The sequence below is a fragment of the Anabrus simplex genome, chromosome 2 (genome assembly GCF_040414725.1).
Source record: "Anabrus simplex isolate iqAnaSimp1 chromosome 2, ASM4041472v1, whole genome shotgun sequence".
Classification (NCBI taxonomy): Eukaryota; Metazoa; Arthropoda; class Insecta; order Orthoptera; family Tettigoniidae; genus Anabrus; species Anabrus simplex.
This window is the reverse complement of record NC_090266.1, coordinates 541,861,570-541,883,006: the sequence shown is the minus strand read 5'-3', so window position 1 is coordinate 541,883,006 and position 21,437 is coordinate 541,861,570. Positions and strand designations below refer to the sequence as shown.

Here is a 21,437-nt window from a genome sequence, read left to right as displayed (position 1 = left end):
AGAAGGTGAGGACATTAATCACAAACGATCGGCGATTAACTGTGCGCATGATAGCGGATGAACTGCAGATTAACCATGAATCCGTGCAACAAATTGTTACCCAGAAGTTAAGGAAGAGGAAAACGTGTTCTCGTCTTGTGCCACATCACTTGACTGATGATCAGGAGCAGGCACATTTAGAGGCTTCACAGGATTTTGTCGAAACGGCGGATGCGACACCAAATTTCTTGAACTGTATCGTCACTGACGATGAAACCTGGTGTCTCAGGTACAACTCTGAAATGAAATGGCAAAGCATGGAATGGCGTTCTACAGGACCCCCTCGTCGGAAAAAGGTCAGAACCAAAAAGTCACGCATCAAACTCGCTTTGAAAGGAAAGAGACTTGACGATATTCCTGACATCCAACGAAATGTAACGAGGCTTTTGAACACCATTCCAAAGGAAGCCTTCTTACAAAGTTTCCAGGACATGTATCGCCAATCTCAGCAGTGCACAGTTATTGAGGGTACTATTTTGATGGACAGTAAGGTCACTGTCATGCATTGTTCATCTATGTCGATAGTACAGGACTATTCACCAAACTTTATTGTCACAGGTTGTATATAAAATAACATATCCTGACTGACTGACTGACTGACTGACTGACTGACTCATCATCACCGAGCCAAAACTACTGGAGATAAAGAAACTAAATTTTGAGGATACATTTATATTACAGTGTAGGTGATCATTAAGGAAGGAATTTTGGATATTACTTCACTAAGGGAGTAAAAAGGTGAGGTGAATTTAAAAAATGGAGTATATGTATATCTTGAACATTTAACAGTTTACAGATGTAAAAATTGGTATTTGTAATCTCCTTTAAAAATAAAGAAACAAGTATTTTTTGTTTTCAGAAAATCCCCTTAAAGGGGGTGAAAAAGCTGAAAAATGGGTTGATGATAATTATATTTCAAAAACTGAAGACATTACAGACATGAAAATTGGTATTTGAAATCTCCTTTAAAAATAAAGAAACACGTTTCTTTTTTCTTTGGAAAATTCACTTAAGGGTGGTGAACGGGTGTGAGAAAAGGAGGTGAATTATAAAAATTAGTATATCTACAATATATCTAAAAAACCTAACATGTTTCAGGCATGAAAACTGGTATTTAGAATCTCATGTGAAGGTAAAGGTACACGCATAATTTATTTTCAGAAAAAACACTTAAGGGGAAGAGAAAAGGGGGTGAACTTTTAAAATGAGAATATGTACAACATATCTCAAAAACTTAATATGTTACAGATGTGAAAATTGGCATTTGGAATCTCCTTTAGAAATAGAGCATCAAGTATTCTTTGTTTATGGTAAATCCACTTAGGGGGGTTTGTACAAAGGACTGAAAAAGGGGTTGAACTCTTTTTTATGAGGAGACATATCTCAAAAACTGACAAGGTTACAGTAGTGAAAATTGGTATTTGAAATCTCCTTTAAAAATAAAGAAACACATATTTATGTTTTCGGAAAGGCCACTTAAGTGGGGAGTTGGGGGAGGGGGAAAAGAAGGAGTTGAATTATTTTTGTGAGAATACTTATATCTCAAAAACTGAAGATGTTACAATCGTGAAAATGGGTATTTGGAATCACCTTTATAAATAAAGAAACACATATATTTTTGTTTTTGGAAAATCCATTTGGGGGGAGGGGGGAAGAAAGTGGCAAGAGGATACTTATATCTCAACAACGGAAGGTTACAGACGTGAAAACTGGTATTTTGAATCTTTAAAAATAAAGAAACGCATACCTATTCTTTTGTCTTCGAAATATCCACTTAAGGGGGTGAGTAAAGAGAAGTGAAAAATGAGTTGAATTATTTTCATGAGAATACATATATCTCAAAAACTGAAGATGTTACAGACGTGAAAATTGGAATTTGTAATCGACTTTAGAAATAAAGGAACACAGAACAATACAACCCTAAGGGGGTTTGACTGGACGGGAGTAGCTGACGACATCCATATTCACTTATTTCAAACTGTTTGGCATACGAGCTTCAAATTTTACATGATGGTTTTCCTACGTCTTAGATTTTAAATAAAATGTGGTCTTAAACAATACACCCGTAAGGGGTTTTGACTGGGTATGGATGTGAGGCCCCATGACCAAAATATCCATTCCCCTGAAATCGCTAGACATACGAGGTTGAATTTTCACATAGTGGTTATTCTTCAATGTCTTAGATTTTGAATAAGAAATGGTCTTCAAACAATTCACCCATAAGGGGTTTTGATTGGGAATGGGGGGGGGGGGTCCGATGACAAACATATTTATTTCCCTTAAACTGTTTGATAAGCGAGGTTGAAATTTCACATGATTGTTGCTCCTTTATATCTTAGATTAAGAAGTGGTCTTAATACAATATACAGTATTCCTTAAGAGGTTTTGACCAGGGTTTGGGACCTGATGATAAAATACTAATTTCTCTGAAGCCGCTTGACATACGAGGCTGAAACTTCACGTGATGATTGCTCCCATATGACTTATATTTTTACTAAGAAGTGGTCTTAAAACATCACACCCTTAATGGGTTTTAACTGGCAGGGACAGGGGGGCAGGGGTTTTTGTTGCCATAAATATTCATTTCTCTGAAATCATTTGACATACGAGGTTAAAATTTCATGTGATGGTTGCTCCTATATGTTTTAGATTTTAAATAATAACAGGTCTAAAACAACACACCCCTAAGGGATTTTGGCTGGGGGGGGTTAATAGTTATGGATGTCATAAGTGTCAAACATGAGATATCCGTAATTCAAAATATTTCAAGTATATAAGCGTAGGGACCATGTAGAAGTTGAACTTGTAAAACTAAGTCTTCACAACAGCCAAGGTACTCAACCGAATTTCCAATTTCTCTTCATTATTTCCAAAAATATTAATTTGTAAAACCTAGGGGCTTAACTGAAATAATCTTCATTATTTCCAAAAATATTAATTTGTAAAACCTAGGGGCTTAACTGAAATAATCTTGCTCTTAGTACACAACTGGTGAAACATTTTTTGAGACTGTATACCATTAATCGTACCTACGTATACTTGCCCACATAGAATGTCTAATTTTTAAAGATTTAAACCTCTCAAATTACTAATCAAATTCCACAAGCTTAGTACATATACTAGGCCTAAGAAATAATGGAGGTAATGGAGCTTTGATCTTGATTTTTATTAGAGTTCGGTGCTGCCCTCTATAAACATACTGTTTTGGATTTTAAATAAACAACAACAATACAATACACCCCTAAGTGGTTTTTACTGAGGGGTAGGGACTGATGACAAAAATATGCATTTACTTGAGACCATTTGAACTGCGAAGTTCAAATTCCATATGATATCCTATGTGTTAAATAACAGAAGGTTTCACACAAATTTTACCCCTCAGAGAGTTCAATCATCAATCAGTCGCTACTGATCTGCATTTAGGGCAGTCGCCCAGGTGGCAGATTCCCTATCTATTGTTTTTCTAGCCTTTTCCTAAATGATCGCAAAGAAATTGGAAAATTATTGAACATCTCCCTTGGTAAATTATTCCAATCCCTAATTTCCCTTTCTATAAACGAATATTTGCCCCAATTTGTCCTCTTGAATTCCAACTTTATCTTCATATTGTGATCTTTCCTACTTTCAAAGACACACCTCAAACTTATTCGTCCTCCCATGCCATCTCTCCACTGACAGCTCGGAACATACCACTTAATCGAGCAGCTCATCTCCTTTCTCCCAAGTCTTCCCAGCCCAAACTTTGCAACATTTTTGTAACGCTACTCTTTTGTCGGAAATCACCCAGAACAAATCAAGCTGCTTTTTTTAAATGGAGGTTCCTGGAAACAAATATATTCCTTCCTTCCTTCCACCGAAATGGTTTAATATATGAAGATAAAGTTCCTAATAACAGTATATATTTTACATCCTAGGTATGAAATAGGAAATATTTTAAAACGTTCCACCCCTAATATGTTAAAATGGGGTTAGTTCCGGAAACAAAATTATTCATCCCTCCAAAGCCGTTTGATGTACAAAGTTGTAATTTTACATGTAACTATAATAATCACTATATTGTAAGCATTTATAAGTTGTAATTTTACGAGAAGCTTCTACTTTTATGTCCTAGGTGTAAAATACAGCATACTTCAAAATATTTCTCCTCTGAGGGTTTTGGATAGTGCTTGACTCTCAAAAATACAATATCCATTTTTCCAAAACCGTTTCAGGCATTAACTTAAAATTTTACCTGAATGGTTGTCTTCTATATCCTAGATGTTAATAAATATTTTAAAACATTCACCCCTTAAAAAGTATTCATTCTTCAATTAGGCCTACCGTTTGATGTACAAAATCAAAATTTCACAGTTTGGTCACTTTTACATCCTAGAAGTTAAATAAGATATGGTTTAAAACATTCAAATTCTCCTGTATGGGGTTCAAATAAGTGTTAGATCAAAAAATAAATAATTATTCCCCCAAGGTCGTTTGATGTAGAACATCAAAATTTCACAGGTTGGTCACTTTTACATCCTAGTAAATGAAATTCAATTTTTCTGTGGATATTTATATTTTCAGGATTTTCAGATAATGTTTTAGTACAGTACCGAGTAACAAATTTTAACAAATTATGAAATGCACGCAAGCAATACCCCAGGTAACTGCCAGTATATATATATATTGTACCGGTTACGCATGATACATGCCATAGTTTTTGAAGATCAATAATGTTTAATCACCACGCAAGACATTTACTGCTAGCTGAGTCTGTTTACGCTCGGTGGAGCGAGCCCGCCTGAAGCAGCTAGTGCTGTACGAGTGATGTGGATGCAGGAGCAAGATAGGCTACCCGCCTATCATGTCACGTGTTGCCTGGCATGGACTGGCGTGTTCTAGAAGCCACGTCACACCTTCCCGAATGTTCGACTTGAAAATTTTCAAAACTCCTGTAATAATGATCATATCACCTTGAGAGATACGTCATTTTGTAGAGGATCATGTAAACATCTCTAATTCCAAGTTTCACGTAAATCCGTCAAGGGATTCTTGAGTTATTCAACTTTATAGAAATCATGATATCTGATGACATAGAAGCACAAATCGTATATAAGAAGAGCTCAACCCAACCAAATCAGTGCAGTGCAGTCATAGCTGGGAGTCCAGTCTGACTCACCACGCTGCATCATTACTATGTTCGTTGGGTCAAAGTGCTGACCAATTTATCCTCAAATTCTACAAGTCTTTATAGTGGACTTAGATTCTGTGAGTCAAGTGGAACTTATAATTTGTGCGCATGTAGAAACTCCAATACGTGACAAGTCTTAATAATTTTGGAACTTTGTTTGTTTTTTACCATTTTACAATTGTGGAACTTAGGTTTTTTTTTTTTTTTACAATTGTGGAACTTAGTCTCAACAGGCATTGTGAATTGCAAAGTGTCACACCATTGTATTATTAACTGTGAAATTTTCTTAAAACTCAGTCAGCTTATTTTCTTTATTAAGTAGACGTGTTCATGAAAGTGTTTACACTTTTCACTACCATAAATGCAAGTGATTGCCTATTACATAACTTATACTTGTGTGCTTCTACACAAGTGATTAATTCTGAATGAAAATCAATTCAAACTGTGTTAATGTACAACTGTGCATAGTACTTGCTAACTTCCTTATTTTCTCAATTTCTGGGTTGAAGTGAATTATATTCAATTCAAATTGAGCTGCATTTTGAACTGTGCATAATAATTGCTTACATTATTTCTTCCTCAAAGTGTTTAATAATTAGTGCAGCAGTGTCTGCAGGATAAACTCTTGAGCAATCACATATTTATTTTTGTGTCAAGTGCGCTCATATTTCAGTGGAAAGCAACCACGAACTGTGCATAATTTATGAACAGTCTTCAGTTTCGTTATTTCTATAAGCTCATGTTCATGAACTGTGTTTTATTTCTTTTCTAAATTCGATGCTATCCGCATCTTCATCTTTAAGGAACATTTAAATTCTGTCTACAAGGGACTAGTAGAGTTTGACTGCATATCACGACAATATTAAATTAAACATTGGTGTCAAATGAATGTGTCGGGGGACTGTGCTATTGTGGACACTCGTGTGAGTAAAGTAACGAGTGATTACCTCACAACATCGTTGTAGAACGTCGGAGACAGTCTAGTATGTCGGAGGTACGAGTTCGATCCCATGTCAGACCGACCTGGGTGTTCCAGCTCCATTTCATCGCAACAAGAGGGTCCTGCAGAACGAGTTCCAGTCCAGTTTAGCATGGTGACCTAGGAGTACCTGTTACCTGATAGGCGATGTTGAAAACGACAAATATCTACACTAAGTTGATATGCAATTCAACATGCATTTATTTGAATAAACTTTATACTTAAACAAAATTTCAAGTTTTCTAGTAGATAGTACTCTTCCTCCTGTACCAAGACCTAGCTATAATTTACCTGAAACAGCCCTGAGACATAACTCGTGCGATCTTAAAGTAAATGATAAAGTTGAGCTATACAGTATTTTACTGGTACAATATATATATATAATAACATGCCCTGACTGACTGGACATAAATGAAATTTTGGGGTTACATTTATATTAGAATCTAGGTGCTCACTAAGGGAAGATTTTTTAATATTCCGTTGCTAAGGGGGTGAAAAGGGGGATGCATTGTTTAAATGAGCATTTAAAAGTTTACAGATGTACAAATTGGTATTTAGAATCTCCTTCAAAAATAAAGAAACACTTCTTTTTTTTTTTTTTTTTTTTTGGAAAATCCCCTCAAGGGAGGTGATAAAAGGTGAAAAAGGGGTTGCATACCTTTTATGAGGATACTTATATCTCAAAAACTGAAGATGTCACAGACATGAAAATTGGTATTTGAAATCCCCTTTAAAAATAAAGAAAAACATATTTTTTTTTTTGTTTCTGAAAATCCAATTAATGGGGGTGAACAAGAGTGAAAAATTAGGTAAGTTTAAAATATATATATTTACAGTATAAACATAAAGTGTTACAGGCATGAAAATTGGTATTTGAAATCTCGTGTAAAAGTAAAGAAACATAGATAAGATAGATAATTTTCGGAAATTCCACTTAAGGAGAACTGAAAAATTGGGTAAACATTTAAAATGAGAATATGTACAGAACATCTCATAAACTTCATGTTACAGACATGAACATTGGTATTTTTAATCTCTTTTAAAATAAAGGGACATGTATGGTTTTTTTTTGGAATAAACCACTTAAGGGGAGGTTAAAAGGACTGAAAAGTGGGTTGAATTCATTTTATTAAAATAGTGATATCTCAAAAACTAAAGATTTTCCAGAGGTGAAAATTGGTAATTGGAGTATCCTTTAAAAATAAAGAAATATGTATATTTTTTGTTTTTGGAAAATCCACTTGAGAGGGCATTTGGGGGGGGGGGGGTAATCAACTTAAGGAAGTGGGGTGTGAAAAAGGAGTTGATTTGTTTTTATGAGAATACTTAGGCCCAATTTTTATGAGAATACGCTGGCTTGAAGGCATAAAAACCAGCCCGCCCTGGAGAGGAGCGCCAGTTGTATTTCAAGGGTGCTGACCGGCAGTCACAACAACTTCGAGATGTGTCGACCTATGCACTGACGGCGACAAACGGCAGTAGCAGCCCTGTCGGAGGGGTTGCCTACAACGGGGAACAGTGGTCCTACACTCCCTCCGCAGACGACGATCGTCAACTGCCCAGAGTCGTCGGTAGCTACAACTCTTCAGAATTACTGGCAAACCTTCCAACCAGGTGATCCGGATGTATCAGAGGATTATCAGGAGCATATTCCATAGGCTCCTATCATCCACCCCAAATAGAAATCCCATGAGAATCCAGCCCGTGGGATATAGCGGATTTCGACGATCGTCGCCCATCCCCGCAGGATGGAAGCTCATCGGAAACAGGGGAGCCGATTGAGCAGGATACTGCATATGCTGATGATAACTACGAGACCTACTGGGATGGAGGTCGCTTTCACCGCCCGATTACACAACCACTGCTCACTCCAGACCCACAGTATCGCCAGCTACACAATCGTCCAGACTTTTAGCTTGAGAAACGACATCCAACATCCTACAAGTCTGTTGCAGTTCCAGCCATCTCCAAGGTGCCTTACCAGGACAACCCCATGGGCAGGTACGCCGAAGATATAGTGTACAACGGGTTCAGCCTACCCAAGCCTACTGCAGCACCACCTACTTTCATACCTACGCAGTCTTCGCCCTTGACGGATGAAGTGATTCAAGACTTGGTAGATAGTGCAATCTTAGTGGAATGTGAAGTGTCAAATGCTCATCCTCTGTTCTTAGTAGCAAAACCCGACAGCACGGTCCGTCTCATACATGATTTAAGTCAATGGACGAAAGCATATACTATACCAAAGTTCTCGCTGGCTACGCCAGCTTGTGCTTTACAACGTATTCCACCACAATCACTCGTGATAAAAATTGATCTAAAATCGGGATTCTATCAGTTGCCCTTACGGGCTGCGCAACGTCACATCTATGGACGGACGGAACACTATGTCCAACAGTTTTATGAGATGTTTCAAAGTTCATTTTTGGGCAGCAAATATTCGGGGACATCGTATTCATTAGAATAAGAGGTTCAGTAACCTGTTTACAGATACATAGCTTATTCTCAGTCTATATCAATGCTGAAAAACATGTTAGTGAAAAACTTGTGTGCTTGAACTATCAATGCAGACTATGAAGCTAATAGGTTATAGTTTCTTGATGTTCCCAAAACCCCATCTGAAGCTAAGAATACAATCTGCTGCCCAACATAGATATTCGAACTTGACAAAAGAATGTCAGCGATTCTTGATAAACTCTTAGAATTGTATCTGATTTCAACCTCAGCAAATACAATTTTTGAAATATGTAGAAGTCATGGGGCCAGGGAAAAGGCCCTCTAACCTCCAAAACTGTACCATATGTATATATCTTAACCTTAAATATTTTTTAGAATAGTGGCATTCATGTTTATTGTAATGGCATTCTTGTTTAATTTTAATTGTAGTAGTATTTATTCTGTACAGTCACTATTAAGCAGGTTCATCAACAACTGAAGATGACCTATTTACAGGTCAAAACCCGTACTGTCCTTTTATGTAAATAATATTGACACTATGTAAAATAAAGTACTTATTAGGTGGAGAACTCATCCTTCATACTTGTGTGCTTGAACTATCCATACAGACTATGAAGCTAATAGATTATAGTTTCTCAATGTTCCCAAAACCCCATCTGAAGCTAAGAACCCCACAAACAGGGAAAAAGAGTTCAGTATGTTTCATATTTCCTGGAGCTACTTGAGATAAAAAATAGCTGGCCATGGTAATCACTGATGAATTACGGTTCTGTCTCCCACACCCATCTGCACATATTCTAACTGTACAACAATGTACCAAATCAGCTTTGGTTAAACAATACCATACAGTGGATGATATATTGTTTGCACACTTCTTATATTCATGTGCTATCCATGTAAACAGTGTGACTCCATCCTCTGTCAACTTTGATTTAGAAAATCCCTGAATGATTGTGCAGTTGGAGGTGTAAAGATTTTATTTACATGCTGAGAGCTAGAGGTTACTCTAGCATTATACATTATGTGTAGTTTACTGATTGACATATCACCAGGTAAATAATGCCCTGTAAAGGACTCCCTCAGCAGTAATGGGTTTCTGTACATTTAAGAGATTCTACAAAGCTTCGTATACTTTCCCTTTGCTCCACATGCCTGTGTTGAATTTGTGCTCCTCCGCATTTTTCGTGTGGCATGAAATGTCGTATGGCTTTTAGTGCCGGGATATCCCAGGATGGGTTCGGCTCACCAGGTGCAGGTCTTTCTATTTGACTCCTGTAGGTGACCTGCGCATCGTGATGAGGATGAAATGATGATGAAGACAACACATACACCCAGCCCCCCGTGCCATTGGAATTAACCAATTAAGGTTAAAATCCCCGACCTGGCCGGGAATCGAACCCGGTACCCTTTGAACCAAAGGCCAGTATGCTGACCGTTCAGCCAACGAGTATTCATGTGGCATATCTTTGGTTCACAAATGGTTATGTGGAATTCTCTGAACACTATTTTTGGATACATGCAGGATATTAAGAAATGCTGATTGGCAGACATGAACTCAAAATTTGTCTGCTTACTGTAACTTCACAAAATACATAACACTTACACCATTGCCTAAACGACAGTGTCTCCTTGTTGTGTGAACTGTAAGGTGCTTCAAAATTAATCTTGGTCTCTTTTATTCCATGAAGAGTAAAAGTTTAAATGAAAAACTTGGACATCCTTCACCTTCACTGTTCTGCATTTCAATGTTTTACCACTAATTTGCACACTGGGTAGGCCAGTGGCTCTATAGGAGAAAATAAAAACCTACAACCTGTTTTCCAGTCAGTGATCGGATCAGGGATGGAATGAATGAAGACCCCATCTTGTGGCAAGGATAGGAGTTGTGCCGGCTGCCGAAGCCTGTCGCACTCCTCTGGGGCAATGATTAATGACTGACAGATGAAATTAAATGATATTGGAGAGTTTTGCTGGAATGAAAGATGACAGGCAAAACCGGAGTACCCGGAGGAAAACCTATCCTGCCTCCGCTTTTTCCAGCAAAAATCTCATATGGAGTGACCATGATTTGAACCACGACTCTATAGGAGAATGCCTGTAAATAATTAATTAAACAATATTAAGCAAACAGAGGACCACACTCCAAATCATACTACAATAATGCATAATAACTTTTTTCTTAATTGTTTTATCCCATTAACTCAGATCGAGCATTCTTTTTCATCCTTACCCTACAGGGCAGTTCTGTTGCAATTCATTTTTCATAATATAGTCCCAGTACATTGTTTTAATCATGTCAGTAATGGCAATAACAGCACAAAACATTCAGCACAATAACTGTACCGATCTCACTTTGCAAGACAGACCAGAGAAGATTGCATCACATGACTGCAATGCTCTAAATTCATTTACCTGGATATAGCAGATTTTGGAACGATATCAGCGATGGAGTTAGCGAGTTCTGAAATTATCACAGAGTTTCAAAACCCTATTGCAGTATGTGTTGACAAGTTTTGGAACAGTATTTTCACTTTATTAGTTATCCTTGCTGAAGACTTAAGCCTACCAAATGGAGTACGTAACTCAATTTTTGTAGGAAGGGGGTAAAGGGGATTTTTAGTGCACGGCCTCATTTCATTTCCATTGTTCATAACTGTTGTATGTTACTATCATATAAATTTGTTGTATTCATTGTGGTCAACCTGCTGTTTCAGGCAGATTAATAGAAAAATATACACTGATATCTGAATGGGAAGAAGTGTAAGCAAAATAATTTCCGTACAGACCATGGCAGCCCTTGGAGGAGGGGATGGTAAAGACTTGCACTATTCGTAACCTCGGCACTAAATGGGATAGGGAGTCCATCTCTGACTGACTTTGTCCTCAGAAATTAACCTGTACTCATTTTTGGTGTAGGCAGAGTTAACTCTTAATTTAGGGTCATGTGCCTCTCCCGAAGTGGAAATCAATTATCTGAATTTTCCACTTTCCTAACAGAGATTCGAGCACACATTCTTCCGGGTGACCCGAGCATATCTCACCACCTCAGCTAGGCAACCCCCAGGAGACTGTGCGAATGAAAGGATGTAGTGTCTGACTGCACAGCGTACTGAGGGCTCGGTCTTGTTTGCTCTGCCAAGCTGTTCATACCTCTAATAATGAAAGCTGGTGTCTGACATTTCTTGGAGGGAGGTCTGTTTACTGCCTGCCGTGGTGGGATAAAGGGAGTGGGTGTATGGTTGCCATGGAAACGAGGGTGGGGTGACTGCGGTAGCCATGGAGATAAATCTTCTGGCCAGCTCGTCTTGCTGGGAGTTGGAAGTGATAAATATCATTATGGATCCATACTGAAGATACTATATGTATCTTGTCTCAAGCAGTTCAGTGTGAGTGGCATTATATTTGCGATCACTGTAAAATTATCAGCAGCCTGTCAGGGTTTTCCAACGTCAATGCAGCACGGGGACTGCTAATTAGGGCGTACTCCACACAACTGTGTGATAAGGATTCTCCCAACCTGTACCCTCTCTCTTGAACATTTTTTGAAGTAATATTAGTCTATACTTTTTAACATACTGTAATTATTCCAGCTGTAGACATCCATCGTTGACGTAGCTTTTGTTGTTATGCTATCTGTGTGCTTACGTACGACATGCAGATCAGTGGGACGGAGAAAGGCAAGCCTTATGCTTTATATAATGGATACTCTTACAGAAATTTACGGAAAGGTCAGGAATGTTTGGCGACATGGGTTTGTTTTACCGCTGGATTTACGTCGCAGCAACACAGATAGGTCTTTTGGTGACAATGGGATAGGAAAGGGCTTGGAATGGGAAGGAAACAGTCATGACCTTAATGAAGGTACAACCCCAGCATTTGCTTGTGGAGAAAATAGGAAACCACGGAAAACCATCTTCAGGGCTACCAACAATGGGATTCAAACCCACTATTTTCCGATTGCAATATAATCTTTTCGTGCTATCATTATAGAATTATTATTTTTTCAACTTATTTTCATCTAAACATTTTCTTAACATTAAGTTCTGGAATCTTGTATATCTAATCCAAGCGTACAGACAAAAATTATAATTTTATTTATATAAGTGAAAGTAGTCTGAGTGGCCATGCATTTTAATGCGCTACGGCTATGGAGCCAAGCTCTGCATTCGGGAAACGCATGGGTTTGAATCCCACCATCGGCTGTTCTCAGAATACTTTTCTGTGGTTTAATATTTTCACTTCCAGGCAAATGCCGGTACAGTTCCTATCCATTGGCCAGAGCTGAATCCTTGCACCCCTTACCCAATTTCAATCACCATAACACATTTTGTCTTCATTAGCTCCTGAACTGAGGTTGGTGCCAGAAAGGGCATCCGGCTGTAGAAACATGCTGTATAAATTAATCTCATCTCATCCCGACCCGGTATCAAGAAATGAGACTGAGGGGTAGACATACATACAGACAGAGGAAAGTAGACTAATTATATTTTGAGTAACTGCTTACTTAACGTCTCAGTATGAATATTTGAACAGTTTGAGCATTATGTAGGCCTAAGCATTAATTTAATATTAATATTGTCCCCTATTGTATAAGAAAGTGTTAGTTAACTGTTAAATATGGGATGAGCTACAATTGCTTCAAAAAGGGTAGCACTGTCGAAGAAGTTAAGTGTTACAGCAAAATCCTTTGTTTTGAAATCAGAAAGTGTAAAATTCAACGGTTTAATACGCCCATTTTTCGTCCTACTTCTTAAAACTCATTTAACTGCCTTTACACCCACAACCATCTGGTAACTCTAAATAAAAGGTTTATTTGAGTCCTGTTTATTCTCTGTCAGTCCCGATTTAAATGCATCAGTCTCAAATGGTGAATATAAGTAATTTAATGAGTTTCAACATATGATTCATAAGAATCCCAGTTTCGCCAGTTACGTGAAAGATGTCTTCCTGTACCAGTCCTTCAGTAAGGAATTCCCTCACAGCAACCTGACTATTTGTATGTCACTGATAAGAGTGATCGCAAATGGGATGACACCGCCTGGCCAGGTAGTCTACAACAGATCACAGTGGTCAGAATGAATGAGGGAACAACTGAGCTGGAAGCGAGGAATATGAGAAAGGAATGCTGGAATGTGGCAACATCGTGAAATGGCACGTGCAATGCTCCTCCCTCCAACCCTACCTGTCAGACTTCAACTTTAGTTATTAGAGGTATAGGTGTTTGATTCCCCTCAAAAGAAAAAGAAGAAAGCAAGCAAGCATTAGCCAGGATTCGAACCGCGGTCGCCATGGTAAGAAGCCAGTGACTAAACTACTCAGATGTCATGCTCCTGCTCGAATCCTGACGCGACCGGGTGGCATTTAGGAGTGTTTCACTATGAGAGTTATAGATAGATTTACTGACACAATAAGCAATCCCTTTTCAAAGCAAATTTCCAATACTGCAGTGCCTCATAAAACTGTAGACAGTTGAAAGAATGTATAACACTCAGCCTCCTTATTATTGTTTGTCCGTACCCCTTACTCCTATTTGTTGATATGGGTTCGGGTATGGGGTGAAATGAATTTATATGGCAGGTTTTTATGTCTGGATGTCCTTCCTGATGCCAACATCATTGAGGAGCTAATGAAGATTAAATGAAGGATGGTGAATGGAAATGGGGTAAGGAGGTGGAAGGAACCAGCTGTGGCCTATGAATAGAAACTGTCCTAGAATTTGCCTGAAAGTGAAAATGGGAAACCACAGAAAATCGTTTTCAGGACAACTGACGGTGGAGTTCAAACCACGCGTCTCCCGAATGCAGAAGCTTGGCTTCATAACCGTAGCATGTTAACAAGCGTGACCACTCCGCTTGGTCTCATGCACAGTGGACCTAACAATATGCTGTTTGTTCCATACATACCATGCCTAGACATCTGGGCTGCAAGTGGTGAATACTGGTGTTAATAAAATGAAATGTTGTATGGTTTTTAGTGCCGGGATATCCCAGGACGGGTTCGGCTCTCCAGGTGCAGGTCTTTCTATTTGACACCCGTAGGTGACCTGCGTGTCGTGATGAGGATGAAATGATGATGTAGACAACACATACACCCAGCCCCCGCACCATTGGAATTAACCAATTAAGGTCAAAATCCCCGACCCGGCCGGGAATCGAACCTGGGACCCTCTGAACCGAAGGCCAGTACGCTGACCGTTCAGCCAACAAGTCGGACACTGGTGTTACTGTTGATCAGCAGACACAGAAGTTTTGCCCTTACCTCTGATAAATATCTCTGTCACATTTCATCTTTCCCCTTGGCTGTTATATCAGTAGCATATCCAAGGCTGGAGCAGGAAACATTACTTTTTTCAGAACCTGTACTTCTATAAGATTAAGCAGTGCATTTTCTTTTAAGGGACCGAGCGATTTGGTTGTGGTAACTAGGGAGTAGAATTTGTGTAATTACTGATACTATATTTTTTTGCATACTGGTATGTTTAAACACAATCTACAAAGTCTATTATTCCTATTGTGTATCCCTAAACATAAAAATCTAATATTATTTTGCATAATATGTAAATACATATTTTAAGAAAATCCATATCATGATAAGTACATAAATCGGCAATATTTGTTACTCAACAAAAATTTGAAATGCTTTATACTGGCTACGTCGTTATCTTTAGATAGCGATTTGATTTGCTGCGCAAGTTGTTTCCCTACATGACTGAATTAGCTAGTATTCTAACTAGCTCGTATTAACCCGTTCGGATTTTGTTTACCGGTAGGCCTATACTATGTCAGCGAAAGGCAATCACGGAGAAATAAGGTTACGGGGAATACCGAAAAATTAAACTGCGCATTCCTTAAACAGGAGGTAGTGGGATTGTGTCACTGTTCGGGCCCATTGTATATTTTCGGTGGTCGTGAGATTTTGTCTGAATTTCTAAGAGAGAAGAAATATTTCCTTCAGTGTCTGCCGCTATTCTTTTTTATTGAAACAGTGATTCGCCGTAAATGCGTGTGTTACCTGTAAAGCAATGCCGAAAGTGAGTCGAGTACAAGATCGCGTCTTCAACAATACGTAGAGGAATTTAAAAACATTTCACTACCGATGGAAAAGTATTATTTTACCAACCGTGTGGTAAAACAGTAAGTGGGGATCAACGTTCTCAAGTAAGCCAGCATTTGTGTTTCCGCTTATCGTATTGATATTACTGATAGTGTAGCTTACATGAAAAAGGCACCCGAAGGCCTTTCTGTAAGCTTTCCGAAAATGATACACGTAACTTGCGTAGTTCATTCTCTACACAGGTTTCGTGAAACTGTACGAGGTCAGTACCGTACCCTAAAGTGTATGAATGAGTGTCTAATGGCAAAAAAGTTAGTAAAAGCACCCTCAAGAATTGATCTGTTTAAAGACAGAAAGCCAGTTCTTGCGCTTCCGCCGCTGTCTATTGTCACGTGATGGAGTACCTGGCTTAGAGGTATGTTAATAGGCCTACTACGCAGACAATTTCAAAGGTACCGAGCAAGTGGCTGTGCGGTTTGGGTCACATAGCTATCAGCTTACATTCGGGAGATAGTCGGTTCGAACCCGACTGTCGGCAGCTCTGAAGGTTGTACCTTAATTTAAGGCCACGGTCGCTTCCTTCCCACTCCTAGCCCTTACCATATTTCTGGCGATTGGTGTGGTGGGTACGTAGTACATTATGGTAAAACCTCACACATTCGGGCTAAGTGGAAAAAAACTGAGCAAGAATTAGTTGAGTGTTTGGAACAAAAGCTTTATATTTACACACAGAAATACGTTACTGTACAAAATCAACTTGGTTACAATAATGCTGACGTAACCTACAATTAACAATATAGATTTTCTGACTGAAGCACCACGTACTTTGAAGCGAAACACGAACCTCAGATGCTGTATCTTTTAATTTTCCTTGTTACATTTATATATATACCGATATGTACTTTTATCTTGGTAATTAAATCTCGACAGAATCAACACCCCGACTCCCTCAAAAAAGCTGTGCACGAGAACCTAATATCTAAAATAACAAAACCGCATGTGGTCGAAAGTACAACTCTGCAAAAGAACTCAGGACGTGCTGGAATGCAGTTTAGTACCAGTACCTCAAAACAACAATCATCATTAAATACATTGAGAAAGTTAACTACGTATCGACAAGCAATTTAGTATAAACTAAATTAAAATTACATACCTTCGACATTATATCTTCATCGACTTCTCCTTCTGGCTCAGCCCAGTCAACTGAAATTTCTTGACCCCAGATGAGAATTTTTCTTGGAACTAGTTTCCTTCGAGCCATCGCAGCAGCACGGTGACTTTCGAATTCTATAAATGCAAAACCACGATTTTTTGTTTTGTCTACGACACTGCTATATAAAATAACGTCAACAACTCCATCCACTATCTTCCGAATCTCGTTCATTACATCTTCTTTTGATTTCTTCCGGGGAAGGCCACCTACAAACAACCTGCGATTATCCAAAGACTTCACAACACCTAATTTCTCACCGGGCCGAATTTCTAAATTGTCCAATTCAAGAACTGCTCTGTTAGCTTCAGCTGCACTAAAAAATGTCGCAAACGCGAAACCACGATTAGAACCAGAGAAGTCCATCATCAAACGCAATTCATAAATTTTTCCTACTCTTTCCAGTATGGGTAACAACTCATGTTCAAAAACATCTCTGGGTAACTTTCCGATGAAAATTTCACTTCCTTTCGGTGGACGAGGTATATTCCATTCCCTCGGTGGAGAGTACGTCCTTTGACCATTCGTTTGCAGTAACTCATATCCTGTTTTCTCCATTAATTCCAGGAGGTTAACTTGTTGTTCACGGTAAATAAAGTCGGTGTGATCGTGTCTGTTGCACATAATCGACCGAAACGACATTCTGCTGTGTTATCACTGAATTGTTGGCGGGACCTATTGCAGGTTAAGCCCCCACCACACACATAAACGAGGTGAGATGATTGGCTTGCCCTTGAGAAGGGGGAAAAAAGAGCGCTATCCTGGATGGATGTCACCGTTAAGGCGCACATCTCCTATGATCTAACTTATTTGCCGAAAGTTAAAGTTCCAAATATTGTAGGCCTACTGCCGAGACATGTTATGAAATCTCCCATGACTACATTGGTTCATGTTTCATTCGAGGAGTACTTTTGCACTCAAACCCCCTGGCTGAAAATAGACAAAGACGAGGACGGAAAGTTTTAAATGGTATCACACGGTCGAGTTCATACCCCGCACTCAGTTGTCAAAAGAGGGTGTACCGGTAACAAGTTTTTATCATAATTATTGGTTCTTTTACGAACTCACGATTGCGCTCATGTCTGCCTTAATGTTTTGCATTTTACAATTGGCTTTACGTCGCACCGACAGAGATAGGTCTTATGGCGACGATGGAATAGGAAAGGGCTAGGAATGAGAAGGAAGCGGTCGTGGCCTTAATTAAGGTACAGAGCATGTGTTCAATGACTAACTATTAAGAGTGCGTATATTTTCATGGTGGCCAATCATACTACATTAGTTTCGATAGCATGTTAATAAAATAGTCCGACATACATTTTCTTAAAGACGAAATATTATAGAATACTGGTACCGTACCGTAAGAGAATGTTCAAACCTTAAATAAACAAAAAATGACAATAACTTAAATAAATAAAATAATTTCGCTTCTCGTATTGCAATAGCATATGTTGCTGGAAGAGGCCTACACAGTAACCGAAATGTTCATTAAAAAGGAGTGACATTTCCATAAGTAATAGCCCTACTTGCACGGAGCCTTTCACTCTTCTTTAACAGTACTTGGTGAGTCAGAAGTAGGATAATGACATTTAAACGGAGTGACATTTGCACGGAGCCGCGATTGTCTTCTTCTTTGTAATAACGGTAGTATTTTTTTTTGTTTTTTGTTTTTTGTTTTTGCTTTACGTCGCACCGACACGGATAGGTCTTATGGCGATGGGGTAGTAAATTTAGATGAAATGTATAAGTAACTGTTTAAGTTAGTGTCCGTACACTTTTCATATTCATATTCTATATTTTTCCGCGTAACATCCTCGTTGTTTTTTGTCCGGCTCCATGGCTAAATGATAGTGAGCTGGCCTTTGGTCCAAATAATCCCGGGTTCGAATCCCAGCCGTAACCCTCTCTGGTTAAATCCGATGGTTCAGGGGCTGAGTGTGTATGTCGTCTTCAGCATTAGAATTCATCATAGGTAGGGTCCCTTCTCATAGACGCACAGGTCGCCTACCAGGTGTCAACTCGAAAGAACTGCACCATGCCCCTCCGGAGGCCATGCGCCATTATTATTATTATTATTATTATTATTATTATTATTATTATTATTATTATTATTATTATTAGTATTATTATTATTATTATTATTATTATTATTATTATTATTATTATTATTCATTACACCACAGAATGAGAAATATTTCTGAGCCCAGTTTACCTCCAGTAAGAGTGGCCAGTTACATTCCTGACCTCCCTAACGCCGACAGTATGTTGTTATTCACGTAGCTACTGGGGTTGGAACACTTGCACAGAGTGACATTTCCACGAGTAATACTTGCACGGAGCCTTTCACTCCAACAGTACTTGGTGAGTCAGAAGTAGGATGACGACATTTAAGCGGAGTGACATTTGCACGGATCTGCGATTGTCTTTTTCTTTGAAATAACGGTAGTAAATGTAGATGAAATGTACAGCTAAAGGCCTTGGCACACAGAATGCGGGCTGCGACCACGTTCTGCGAACTCTGCCCGCAGCGGGCTGGACGCCAAACAGAGTTTCGTAATATTGTATCATCTCCGTCACACACACTCCGGTCTGCGACAACGATCTCATCCAGGACGTAACGGGCTGCGATCTGTTGTGTTTCGAGTCTGTTGCCCGCATAGTGTATTGCGTTCTTTCTTGAAATGGACAAGGGAGGCCTTATCGAAGAGGTGAAAAAATACCCATTTTTATATGAGCGGGGACATGTTGAGTACAAAAACGCCGACAAGAAGACAGAAAAATGGAGGGAGATAGGACGTGCATTGAACTCAGACGGTAAGTGCAATGAAAAATGTATTATATTTTCAACTTTAAATATTCACAACAACTTGTTTAATTATCATAGTATGTAAATTGTTCTACTAATAATGTAATTATTTTAACTATAAGTACATCTTAATTTAGACTGGATAGAGGTGCAATGTTTTGTCAGGTTATCTAAAAGCGAACCCTTTGGTCAAATCATTTAAAAAAATATTGTTCCTTTCATTATTGCTTACAATAGTTCAAGTGTCTTTCTATTATTGATGAAATAGTTCATAAAGTATTGGCGAACTTCCAAGGCAGCGTTGTTTGCTCTACGGCTACTTGGTGTTTGAGAAGTAAAGCATGTGGTTGTCCGTTTTCCTCTTGATTTTCTACTTCAGCGGTTACGTCCCAAGTCTTAGTTATAATAATGTAATTATGTAGACGACAACAGCCTAGGACAATGAGCACCGCTGTGTCGACGTCAGTTTCTGTAGGTCTGTGAAAGATACACCATTTTTGAACTACGGTAATATACCAAAACCGTTTTCCACAACTCGTCGAGTCCTAGAAAGTCGTCGGTTGAATTGTTTTTTATGTGGGTCGTTGTGAGCAGCAGTCTTGGGAAAGGGGAGCATTAAGAATGTGTGTAATGCAAACCCTTCATCTCCAACTAATACGTGAGGGACTGGCAAGTTCATCCCTGGTAGAGGCTTTGCAAGCAGAATTGTTTTTCCAACAAGGAAATCACTGTAAAAGGACGAGTTTTCAAAAATACCATGGTCACTCAGCCTCCCGTAGGTGCCAATATCCACTACTAGGAATTTGTATAAGGGGTCGACTATAGCCAGAAGAACTACGGAAAAATATTGTTTATAGCAGAAGTAATTTGAACCGCTGTTGGGTGGACATTTTCTTTTTACATGGTTTCCCGTCGATGCTCCTTACACAATTCGGAAAGTTCCACATTTCTCGAAATCCGGTCTCAGCTCGTTTCCACGTTTCGGCGGTTGGCGTAGGTAGGTATAAGGGCTGAAGTACATTCCAAATTTCTTTGAAGACTTCCTTTATAATTGTTGAGACAGTTGAACGCCCAATTCGAAAGGAAAACGGTACGAATCGCCGGTTGCCAAATACCTGAAACAAAAAGCTCTGTATCAAAAGTGGCAAAATATAAGATAAATCGTCAGGAAACGACGGAAGTCAATCAATGATTAAATAGTAAAAGTCTTAAGTAGGGTCTTGTCTGCTCTCCACCAAAATAAATGAAAACAAAACATGCAATAAATTGATAAAACAAAAACCCAAGAACTTCAATGCGGGTTTGAGGGTCTCCGAACTTGCGACTGAGGTAGTTTATTTATTTTGGAAATACAACTTTACAAATGTGCCGAAAAATGAATTAGCCTATTGCAATGTTATCCACTTTTCCACTGTTTCAGGAGATTCCGTAAAAAACAAGTGGAGAAATCTGAGAGACTGCTACATCAAATATAAAAAGCTGGATAAAGGAAGTACTGGTTCTGCTGCATATCCTAAATATAAAAAATGGCCATGGAGCAGCCACCTGCAGTTCCTGGATGATTCATTAGTAAGGCCTTCAGCAAAATCGAATGTTCCATCCCAAAACCCATCATCAGAAATCGGGGCTATGGAAGTTCCCCAAACGAACAGTGCAGCCTCTTCAGGGAGTAATGTTCCTGTGACTGAGGAACAGCAATCACTCTCCACACAAACGTCGCAATCCCCAA

General features: G+C 38.8%; 1 protein-coding gene across 1 annotated transcript in view; it reads right to left on the bottom strand.

Moving 5' to 3' along the window:
* Positions 1–17,529, bottom strand: part of LOC136863591 (probable RNA-binding protein 46) — a 290,814-nt gene extending 273,285 nt beyond the window's left edge. The window contains exon 1 of the mRNA XM_067139969.2: positions 16,849–17,529. Coding sequence (XP_066996070.2) covers positions 16,849–17,529 — 681 coding nt within the window. The remainder of the gene's footprint in view (positions 1–16,848) is intronic.
* Between the last annotated feature and the right edge of the window lie 3,908 nt (positions 17,530–21,437).